At 41.7% G+C, this 12,535-nt stretch overlaps 3 protein-coding genes across 4 annotated transcripts in view; 1 reads left to right on the top strand and 2 right to left on the bottom strand.

Annotated features, from left to right (window-relative positions):
- The window catches only part of LOC143301885 (cationic amino acid transporter 4-like), a 43,463-nt gene extending 40,646 nt beyond the window's left edge, over positions 1 to 2,817 (bottom strand). For both annotated transcript variants that reach the window (XM_076616314.1, XM_076616315.1), the window contains exon 1: positions 2,495 to 2,817. The gene's annotated coding sequence lies outside the window, so the exon portion shown is untranslated. The remainder of the gene's footprint in view (positions 1 to 2,494) is intronic.
- A 119-nt stretch (positions 2,818 to 2,936) lies between these two features.
- Positions 2,937 to 12,535, top strand: part of LOC143302009 (uncharacterized) — a 30,958-nt gene continuing 21,359 nt past the window's right edge. Inside the window, exon 1 of the mRNA XM_076616494.1 lies at positions 2,937 to 3,027. The gene's annotated coding sequence lies outside the window, so the exon portion shown is untranslated. The remainder of the gene's footprint in view (positions 3,028 to 12,535) is intronic.
- Positions 7,151 to 8,870, bottom strand: LOC143302012 (uncharacterized). Its single transcript, XM_076616497.1, has 3 exons — positions 8,786 to 8,870; positions 7,857 to 8,010; positions 7,151 to 7,175 (listed from the first exon to the last, which is right to left on the bottom strand). Exons 1-3 carry the CDS (start codon positions 8,868 to 8,870, stop codon positions 7,151 to 7,153), a joined length of 264 nt encoding a protein of 87 aa, XP_076472612.1.

Here is a 12,535-nt window from a genome sequence, read left to right as displayed (position 1 = left end):
TATCATTCTGTTGTTTCTGGTGTTTTGTTTCATTGCTCTGTGTGTTGGGGCAGGAATGTGACAAAACAAGACAAAGACCAACTTGACAAACTTATTAGAAAAGCGGGCAGGAAACAGGATAGTTTTTGACGAGTTTTATCGAGGATAGCAGACAGATTATACACAATTTTAAATGACGAAACTCACCCTCTTTTCTCTGATTTCAACAACAAACGGGTTGACAGAAATGGTAGGTTTCGAGCACCCCGTGCAAGAACAACACGTTTCAACTCTTCTTTTATCCCCACTGCTATCCGTGCACACAACCTTGACAGGGAGCACACACACTACTGGCATATTCATTGGAGCCATTACTTGCGTGTGCGGTGTGTGTGTGTGAGGAGTAGGAGTGTGCGTTTTGAATAAAACTGGTTTATTCATATGAAAGTGGAAATCTTAGAACTTTATATACCTTTTGGAACTGATGTTTTCACTGGCAGTTGCTGGTCATGATTTTACAATATGGATGTTTTACATAATTTGTTCAGTGTCATAATTTAACTATCATGTTATTCTATGTTAATGTACGTGCTATTCTAGAACATGTCTTTTTTCTATTGATTTGATAAAATAAAATAAAACGGGGAAGAAATCTGACACTTGACAATTCATAATGTCTCTAATGAAGCATAACTCAAGTTATTCTGAAAACCTGTTGCGTATAGTTATTTTATAAGCAGTGTGTGTGTGTGTGTGTGTGTGTGTGTGTGTGTGTGTGTGTGTGTGTGTGTGTACTGGACTTGGATATGGGCTGAGATATTGTGTTGGGTGAGTGACAAGCCTATGGATGCACAATTAATTTCCAAATGGATGTCAGAATAAAGACGAATTGTATTGTATTGTATCGTATTGTATTGTTATGGAACACGACTTCCTACTGAGCGAACAGCCCATGAACGAAGAAGAAAAAGACGACGACGAATACTGACGACCAAGGGCTTTCACCTTTCACGCCGGGGGTTCGGGCCGTCAACAAGTAAACCGTCTACATAGTTTTCACTGAATGTTTTAATGTCTGTGTGTCCGTCAAGTTTGAGTTCATGTCATTATTTTCAGCCAACTTTTGAAGTGAGTGAATGCTTCCCGCTCTCGCCCTTTCTCCCAAGTTTGACTGGACAACAGCAAGCACCCACCCTCCCAACAAAACAATTCTTCGAAAATGTTGTAAGACTTGAAATAGTTTAAAAGTTTTCATTGCTGTAAACACCGATGCAATGATGACTGCTTGGCAACCTTCAAACAGTCCGATATCCGACCATAAGTTTACCTGCAAGTGAAAAAGGATGCGTATATCTGCGCCAACAAAATTCCACGGCATGCCCCAGTACCTCTGCCTCTATGAACCACTGACTATACCACCCCTCCGCCTTCCCCACGCCCCCCTGGCAGCCCCCCCTCACCCTCCTACCCACGCCCCAGATCGTTATAAACCCATATCCCCTCCGTCCCGTTGTCGGTGTGTTGGCTTTGTGTGTACGTGCGTACATGTTTGCGTCAGTGTTTGTGTGTGCGTGCGTATGCGCATTATCATGTGTAGCCTACATGTATGTGGTGTCAGTGTGTGTGTGTGTGTGTGTGTGTGTGTGTGTGTGTGTGTGTGTGTGTGTGTGTGTGTGGTGTGTGTGTGTGTGTGTGTGTGGCCAGTGTGTGTGTGTCACCAGTGTGTGTCGCCATATGCAGTGTGTGTGTGTGTGTGTGTGTGTGTGTGTGTGTGTGTGTGTGTGTGTGGTGTGGTGTGTGTGTGTGTGTGTGTGTGTGTGTGTGTGTGTGTGTGTGTGTGGCCGGCAGTGTGTGTGTCACCATCTGATGCAGTGTGTGTGTCACCATATGCAGTGTGTGCGTGTGTGTGCCAGTGTGTGTGTGTGTGTGTGTGTGTGTGTGTGTGTCAGTGTGTGTTCCCGTGCCTCTGTGTGTGTGTGTGTGTGTGTGTGTGTGTGTGTGTGTGCGTGTGTAATTCATCGAATGGTAATATGGGACAACGCAGAGCATTTATACAACCTAAGCTTCCTCTTCTGGATGTGCATTTATTTAGGTCTGCAAATGCCGCGCACGCACCTAACCCTTAGCGCCGGGGCACACACACACACACACACACACACACACACACACACTCATTTGAACACTGGCATATGCTTCAACACGAACGAACACAAACACTTCGACACGTTTAGTTGCACACATTCATTCAACACACACACACACACACACACACACGTACTGCACCAGCACACCAAAATCTTGCAAACAGTGGACACGATAACCACCAAAGTTTGAGTTCATAACCACCAATAACTCTACAACAGCATGTTAAATCCAGACACACAACATTGATCACTTCTCAGGGTCGCGTGCAAGAGAAAACCTTCAAGTTCAACCGGAGCATACTGTCACACACTGAGAATGGTCACCCCAGTACAGAGAAAGAAGCGGAAAAAAAATCCATAAATTTACTTACAGTGTGTCAGTGTTCCCCAGTAGATCTACTGCCGTTTTCAGTCTCAGCACCACTTTGTAGCCAAGCGGCTACAAGTTGTAGTCACATATGTTGAAATTCAATCGCCCGCCACGAACGACGAGCAGCATATGAAGTCAAACAAACGTGCATTTACTTCCACCGTGTCGTCGGCGACACGCTGTGTTGCTGGCCGACACAAGGAGGTCGTCTCGCGCGACTCAGGATTCACACAGCACGGCCTTGCCACGTCGACCGCGCTGTTCAGAATTCGCTTCTGCTATTCAGCTTGGACAGAACTGCTGGATACAAAAAAATGCCTCTCTTTTTCTTTTTTTCTCCCTTCTCTCTCCACATGTTTAAAATAACCCACAAGATACCATTCGGCAACAGACTCGTAAGTGAGCAGACGACACTGACGAGATGCCCGGATCAAGGCGTCCATGTCATTGTCTCGAACAGTCGATGCTGCTGTGTGTTTGATGTGTCTGTTTTTGTTTTCCCCAATCGAGCGAATCACAGCCGCCTGAACTAAGGTTCGGATTTTTCAATTGTCCTCAATATCGCAGCATGGGTGAAAGAAGTGTCGTTCTGTCTGAGTCGCAGTGTATTTTGTCCGAAGAAGACACTGTTTTATTTGCTGGAATTACGAACTCGTGGTTTCAAATGAATAGATTCAGCTCAAACTATCTGATGGATCTTTTATTTGTTTGCGAATCAAAACTTGTCTATCTGTGCATAAAACTTGTCTGTTATTTGTGTTTCTTTGTCGTTAACGTTTGGATGGAGATAACTGATTCGCTGCTCTCAATTGAACTCCAGCTGATCTCAAGCAGCTTTCAAATGATACCTTCGATCCGGGTTAGTCACAGCTCTTATCCGAGCTCTCTTCATTGCGTCACTGATTTGCACTGAGTTTATCTACTGGCATGCAGTGTGGGACGTTTTTGTTTTTGTTTGTTTGTTGGGGTTTTATTTTGTTTGTTTGTTTGTTGGTAAGTTGTTGTTCAGTTTTAATCTAGCGATGGTTCATGCGCCCCATATGTTTCCCGGCCAAATTGCAGTGCTATTGTGAGGTTAAAGCGACCGGCGTGTTCTAAATCCGTACCCCACGGTCGGTGACATTTGATGCATCCAGACTGAACATGCGTCCGACTAACACGGCATAGGCACATGATTGTTTCACTTTCGGCGCAATTTTCTTTAAACGATTATACGTCGCGCGCGCGCTCGTGTGTGTGTGTGTGTGTGTGTTTAGTCTCAGTTGGGGCTGAGTGAGCCGATGACCGGGTGATCAACATAAACCGGCCTTCAAGATAATCCGCGGCGCCGGCGGGTTTCAAGAGTACACGGTCACGACGACTGATGCCGGGAAATTTGCAGTCATTATCAGTATTCCTTTTTTACCCCCCGCCCCCTCCCCTCCCTCCTCCCCCTTTTTTTTTCCACAAACCGCTTTGGTTGCTCATATGCGATGCAAAAAATTTGGATTACGAAGTTTTTGTTATCTGTTGTTTTACCTTTTGTTCTTTATATTTAAACTAACCTGTCAAAAGTAAATTAGTGAACTGAGAATGTATACAGAGCACGGTTTCACTGAGTTTCTAAATTAAGGATCGAGGCGTCACCGACTACCGTCACCGACTACGTTCAGACTGACAGTTTCAGTTTCAGTTTCAGTAGCTCAAGGAGGCGTCACTGCGTTCGGACAAAACCATATACGCTACACCACATCTGCCAAGCAGATGCCTGACCAGCAGCGTAACCCAACGCGCTTAGTCAGGCCTTGAGAAAAAAACAAAACAAAAAAAAACCCGGGGGAATAAATAATAGATAAGCTTGCATAAATAAATAAATAAATAAATAAATAATTATAATATAGAAAAATGTAGTAGTAATAATATTAGTAATACTAATAAAATGATAATAATAAAACATAAATAAATAAGACAACAATGGTGCTAAATAAGCGAATAAATGTAAAATATGAAGACACACATTCACACATACACCCACACATGCATAACAGAAATGCACCAAACATGCAGTTTCACATATATGAAAGCACGGTCAAATACATATAAACGTACATGAGCTCCAACACACACACACACACACACACACACACGCATTACCGTGCACCTCCTCTAGCCCCCTCCACACACTCATTTCTAGTCTAAGTATCGCAGCTTCCACGGCACACACACACACACACACACACACACACACACACACACACACAAACACACACTCACAGAGATGAACACTTACTTGTACAAGCACATATGAAAGCACAGTCAAATACATATAAACGTACATGAGCTCCAACACACACACACACACACATTACCTTGCACCTCCTCTACCCCCTCCTCCACACACTCATTTCTAGTCTACGTATCGCAGCTTCCACGGCACACACACACACACACAAACACACACTCACAGAGATGAACACTTACTTGTACAAGCACACACACATACGCCCATATCTCCGCTGGGCATTACATAACCCAATGGTCATCAAGCGTGGTTTGTACCCTGTGCTCTACACATTTTTGGCCCTCTCTGTGATTCACTAATAATTCAATAATTAAACAACAACGCGAGAACAAATTATCAGTCAATTACACAGAAATATCACTTTGTCCTCACAAAGATAAGTGATTGTGTGTGTGAGTTTTGAGCCCTCTCAATAATTTACTAATAGTTCAAAGATTAAACAATAACGTGATAACAAATTATTGATCAAAATCACAGGAAAATTACTTATCTGTTTTGAAGCTTGTAGACTGTCCGTTGAAATAACCAGTGGTGGTTTTAACACCTGGTAGACTTTTACACTGACTGACTGGGTGGTATTAACATCCAGTTTTCAGATACACATTTGTATCTACACCTTTACGAAGCCTGCCTGCTTGCTCGCCAGCCCACACTCGAGATGGGGTCCGCTGGGCATTACATAACCCAATGGTCATCAAGCGTGGTTTGTACCCGGTGCTCTACACATCAGACTGACTGACAGCAGCACTAAGACCCAACTGAACGCGCAAGTTAGCGGGCCTTGCAACTGAGTGCATGTACTGATATATACATATATATATATATATATATATGTATGTATGTATATGTGTGTGTGTGTGTGTGTGTAACGTCGGCATTTCAGAACGTAGGTTATTTCTACGTTTTGCCAGATGACACTTAAAATTTGTTGCATTGTCTCTTTTTTTCTGTCTTTTTTTTCTTCTCTTTTTTAAGACTTGAGAAATAAGAGGACACATAAAAGTTCTGCAACTGAATAGCGGGACAGCCGTGACTTAGCATCCCTGGAAGATCAGTGGACTATTTTTTGTTAGTTTTCTTATCTTTTTTTTTTCTTTAAAAATACATTTTCTTTCTCTCTCTCTCTCTCTTTCATCCATCATTTCCCTCCTTTCTTTCTGACATAATTAAATGTTCGTCTTTTCATTTATTTCTGTTCTTTTTTTATTTCTTTTTCATTTCTCTCGATATATATATATATATATATATATATATATATATATATATATATATATATATATATGCGTGTGTGTGTGATTAGATAGATAATTCTTTGTCTGTGTGTATGCGCGCGCCACCAGCAAAAAGGCAGCATCCTGATTCGCATCCAGCAAGTCCTCAGGACAACCCAGCCATTGGGGCGTGACAGCCCTGAACCTCAACGCCGGGAATCACAAGTCACCTTCTGATTGCCAGTTCGGCAGAGAAAGAGAGTGTTGGAGAGTTGGGCGAGAGAAAAAAAAAAAAAAAGGGGGGTCTGGGGGGGGGGGGGGGGGGGAGGGTGAAGGAAAGGGAGCGGGTAGAAAGTCGGAAGAAAAACTAGAAAATCAGAGACAGAAAAACAACAATAATGTATGAGGCCATGGTAATTTGTTAGGGTGTAGTGTCACATCTTTTTTTTTTTTTTTTTTTTTTCTTCTTTTTTTTTCCAATTCAAGGGAACAAACCCATTGATTGTTGCAAAAGCAGATAATTTCGATTGTCTCCCGCAATTGAGACGATTCATCTGATTCACCACCCGTTCATTGAGCGTTCCCCACCCCTCCTCAACCCACACTCTCTCCCCCATCATCCCTCCACGATACATACATACACAATTCAAACACGCACACATGCACACAGAAACAGGTGTGTGTGTGCTGGATGGCAGGCCGGGGCCACGAGCATTATTTCCGGCCACGGTTGTGCTCACTGGCACACGCACACGAACACACACACACGAACACACACACACGAACACACACACGCACACACACACACACGCACACACAAGGAATTAGGTAGAGATCGCAGAGATCAGACAGAGAAACAGCATAAATAAAGTCACAAAGAGGGCAGGAGAGTTGATAGGGAGGAAGTGACACGTCTGGACACACACACACACACACTGGCACACACACACACACACACACACACACACTGGCACACACACACACACACACACACACACACACACGCACGCCGGCTCACACACTGACACACAAACACACATTTTTAACATTAGTCTTTTACACATGTGGTCACTTTATTTTCCAATTTGCCATTACAGTCAACTGTGTTTTATTTCTGGAAACATCTATTTCATTCACAGGTGCTGTAGTCTCACGTGCGTGATGGTCACGTGGGTCTCGCATGAAGCTGACTGCAACACAAGTATCACGTCAAATTGATAATGATGTCATATCTTAAATGTCTCCTTTTCAGGAGTAACTGAATGGGCATTCAAAGGATCATAGCTAAATAATAAAGTATATCTGAGCATTTTATTATTTTACGTTTAAAAAAAAAATCAAAATCACTCTCTCTCACACACACACACACACACACACACACACACACACACACACACACACTATCAATATCAGATACACACAGACACTGACTTACTCACACACACACACACACACACACACACACACACACACACTATCAATATCAGATACACACAGACACTGACTTACACACACACACACACACACACACACACACATACACACACACTATCAATATCAGATACACACAGACACTGACTTACACACACACACACACACACACACACTATCAATATCAGATACACACAGACACTGACTTACACACACACACACACACACACACACACACACACAGTATGGTGGGGTTGTGAGGGCATGCAATCTGGTCCATACGTATCCTACCACATCTGCTTTATACACGACAATGACGATGATCCCAATTACAAAGATGATGCTGATGAATATGACAACGACAACAATGATGATGACGGCAGCAACGACGACAACAACAACAACAACTACTACAACAGAAAAAGAAGAAGAAAACTGACTGAGCGCATTCCTGATGACAGAGATCATCGGTGATCTGCTCGTCATGCCCGGCGTCCAGATCAAAGAGAGCGTCACACTTGGTCTGACAATGGTCCACTGTGATGTCCGGGTTGTTGGACAGGATCTCCATCACCTCGGCATGGATCAGGTGATCTGGCGGAACACGGCAGTGAGAGTGAAAGGGGGGCACAGGGGGAGGTGTGTAATAATAATAATAATAATAATAATAATGAATACTTATATAGCACACAATCCAGAAATCTGCTCCAGGTGCTTTACAAAAACGCTTTTGTTAACATAAAACATTACATCTATGTTACAAACACACACCAAAATGTGACTACTCACACACACACACACACACACACACACACACACACACACACACACTCACACACACACATACACACGCACGCACGCACGCACGCACACACACACACACACACTGCATACATATATTTTAACATACATGTGTATCTAACAGCTACCCTAACACATACGCACACATACGCAGGCACAAACTTACATAAACACACGCACACACAATACACATTCATTGAGATATATATGTCTCTCTCTCTCTCTCTCTCTCTCTCTGTATATATATATACTTATTATATCCTCTCAACACTCAACCCACTTACGTTATCCCTTTTCAAAGTACTGTTAGAAAGGTATTTTCGAAACAAAGTGAAGAGTTGTTCATCTGCACTTATTCTCTTCCAATGCTATTATCATCATCATAATAGAACAATTATGGTTATTATTATTAGTAGCAGTATCATTATCATTATTCGTACTGTTATTATCGTTATTGTTAGTATTATTATTGCTGTTGTGATTTTTTTCCCGTTACTTTCGAGCAAAATTAGATGAAGCTGATGGTGGTGATTATCAGCACTAGCAGCAGTAGCACTGGTGTTCTTACCCAGAGGGTTGTTGTGGTCAAAGTTTGGGCGGTGATTCTGGGAAGCCGCCAAGGCAACCAAGGCAAGAAGGATGACGTATTTCATGATGACGTCTGCAACAGTCAAAACACGTCTTCAGTCTCCATACGACGATATTTCATGGTTTTTGTTCTACCCTGGTTTCTCTAATGCATATTCCGTCCTCTGATAAATATTGAAATGGGTTCAAGGTCTTGTGTGCCTAATACCAAAAGACTTCAGTTGTAATCTCACAATGAAAAACCGAAAGCACTACAAATGATATCCTGCATTAAGAAAATGTTCAAAAATATATTATGATACACTCCTTGAGCCACCTTTTATATACAACAGAGTTTCCTTTGTTATGTGGGATCAATACTTAGATATTAACGCTAATTGGGAAACCACCATGAAACAAATGAAAAAGTGAAAGAGACAAAATTGACATTAACTCCAGAGAAATAATAAATTAGGAAATCGCCTGTTCAAAGGACGCACTGAATAAACGAATGCATGAATATAATTATAAACACAAAGATATACAAGATGAGAAAAAAAATCCAAACAAACAAATGAAAAAATAACTGAACAAACAAGCAAATCAATCAATCAATGAAAGAATTATTTACATATATATATATATATATATATATATATATATATATATATATATATATATATATATATATATAAGATAACCAGAGGAAGACAGAAAAAGAGAAATCAATAAGATCAGAAGTACTTTCAATCTCACTTTATATTTTGTTTTATCGTTCTATTTCATTCTATTATTCTCTCTCTCTCTCTCTCTCTCTCTCTCTCTCTGTTTACTTTTTTTCAATTTTATTCTGCATTTTAGTATTGTGTTTTATTTCACTCCATACTTCATTTATAGTATTCTGTTTTGTTTTGTTTTTCCATTTACTTTCTTTCATTCCATTGCATTCGAATATGCTCCATCCCCTTACACTCTGTCTGTCTGTCTGTCTCTTTCTGTTTCTCTCTGCAGCTCTCACTCTCTCTAACACTCTCTCTTTCTTTCTCTCTGTCTCTGTCTCTCTCTCTCTCTCTCTCTGCACAGCTAAACACAATCTGCACAGAAGAAAAACAGTACAGAGGGCACAAACACAAACAAATCAAAGTCTTGCAAACCAACCTGTTATTTTTTCAGTCTGCTTTTAAGTATTAACACTACAGTTGTCACAGTGAACACACCCTTACCTTAGACAGTTTGAAGAAAGCACAGGGAAGATACTTTCACCAGCGTTCAAGGCAGACAACAGTTTCCAGAGACGAGAGTGGGGATTTTAAACGTTTGGGTTTTCTGATATCGTCTATGGTCTGGGGGTGGGGTTGGATGTTGACCTCGACACACCCGACCTTAGAATAGATAGGAGATGGGCGTTTCTTTTGTGGTGATCGTTCTTTGGTATTTCATTTTGATTCTGTCTCTCTGTCTCTGTCTCTCCCTCCCACCCTTTCTCTCTCTTTCTATGTATGGTATGTATGTATGTGTGTGTGTGTGTGTGTGTGTGTGTGTGTGTGTACACGTGTGTGTGTGTGTGTGTGTGTGTGTGTGTGTGTTTTGACTCACATATTTACCTAGATATCATACTATTCAAACGGAAGATTTTTCAAAGAAAGAAATCAGCATAAACAAGCACAGAAATCAAAGGTGTGGAAGTTGATGGGTATGAAAATGTCGATATCCTTGAAAAGTTAAGTCTGCAACTTATTCTTTAAAAACATGTCTTGCATTTTGTAATGATATGTCAGTTAACTAATTATTGTTAAAAGAAATAGGGCCTACCTATATTCAAAGTAAGTATTCACTCTCTGCAAGTTTTTTCTTCTTTCTTTCTTTTTTTTTTTTTTTTTACAGGTAAGTAGAATCCTGTGTGTGTGTGTGTGTGTGTGCGCGCGCGCGCGCGCATGAGAGAAAGAGAGAGAGAGAGAGAGAGAGAGAGAGAGAGTCTGATACTTTGACTCTTACTGTCATTAGCTAAACAGCCCATGTTACAGGGGGGATACAGGAGAGGTTACAGTGTCGTTTTATCCAACCACCTCAAAAAAAGTAAAAACAAAACAAAAACGATAACGCACCAAACAGTACGAAGATAATATTATATACAAACAACAACCAACAAATTACACAAAGACATCATCATCAGATTCACCATCCAAATACCAATTCTATCTGTTTAAATTTTATCCTTCAAGATAATTATTTGGGAAACCATTTGTCACGGACGACATAATGGTTCCGCTGTTTTTATTTTCTTTTGCGTTTATGGAGGGGGTTCAAATCCGTCTCATTCCCTCTTTCTTCTCTCATGGCAGGCGAAGTTGGCGGAGGCTGGAGGTTCGCTGAATTATTTTTAGAGGCAGGTGTGTTGTTTATGTGCGTGCACGATGGTTTTCATCGTGCGTGTTCCCCTTAGTGGCTGGGCGTTCGAGCGTGAGAGAGATATCGCGTTGTTGTGTCATGTTTTCTATGTTTCATAAGTGTCTCGTGCAACTGAACGAAAAAATATATAGGAAGCTGAGTGAGCAGAGTGAGCGGAGTTCCAGTACTTCCAATGCTCCTCGCCGGTTTTCCCTATCTTCATTCGAAGGGAGTCAGTCCTTGGAGATGGACGGTGATGGAACCAGCGCTTAGCGGCTGCGATTCGTTCTACCCTCTGTAAACGACTTCATGTCCGCCAGATGGGACTGTTCTTCGTTTCTCTGTTTGTGTGTTAGCACCTGTTCGTTCATCTACACAACACTGTGCGTTGGCCAGTGGGTGGTTTTGTCCTTAGTCCCGTCAGTGAGTCTCCACAGTTGACAGCATCGTGGTCTGGGTTTCTGCCTGGCGCGTGTCTTCGAGGTGTTGGTGCCTCTGTTCCAGTCGTGGTGCAACGTCACGTCGCTCTAGGTAGGAGCTTGTGTTCCAGACCTGTTGTCTATGTATTGTTTCTTTGTTACGTTTGTAATTTTCTGTCTCCTGTTTGTCGTGACCTACCTTTAGTCATTTCTGCAATGGTTATTTATTGTGAAAGTTATGAGCCTGTGAAGGGGCGAGGAGTTGTCACGTGTTGCTTAAATGTTTTCTTTATATAATATGAATGGAAATGTAAGGAATAAATATTGAAATTTGAGAACTGGGAAGGAGCTACATTTTTATGACATTGTCTGCCCAAGTGGTCGTTTTTTTTCAATGGAAGGGGGGTAATATAAGATATCTTGATTTTCACATGTTCACGACAATTTTATTGGATATTTTAAGGTTTAAGGAGCGCGTCCAACTGGACGTCATGAGGTAATATTGGTAGTAAGTTCATGCTTGTGGAAAAAAACAATACTGCTGAATATGGTAAATGATTTGTATTTGACATGTGACATTGGAAAGGGAGATAATTGTTCTATTTTTACAGCGTCGAAGCGGTGAGGCGTGCGGAAAGACGCGGGCAACCATTGATAAAATAGCAACTATAAGCGTATGTTTTTCTTAATATTTGTAAGAGATTTGATCTCTTGAAATATAATTATTCATCAATGGTTTTGGGCTGCCAATGTCTTTCGATGCACTCCTTGCTGGTTGCCGCTAGTTTGGTTGAAATTTTAGTTGTAACATGGTGGTTCCAGACCACCCGCCTCTCAGTGCCGGCAACGGATCCACTGAGGGCTCCGCTGACATTCCTTACTGAGGGCCAGTCTTCAGTCCGCCAGCGTCAGCAACAGTTCTAAAATTATTCATGTCTGAGGTT

Source organism: Babylonia areolata, chromosome 28 (assembly GCF_041734735.1).
Source record: "Babylonia areolata isolate BAREFJ2019XMU chromosome 28, ASM4173473v1, whole genome shotgun sequence".
Taxonomy (NCBI): domain Eukaryota; kingdom Metazoa; phylum Mollusca; class Gastropoda; order Neogastropoda; family Buccinidae; genus Babylonia; species Babylonia areolata.
This window is presented reverse-complemented; position numbering and strand designations above follow the sequence as displayed.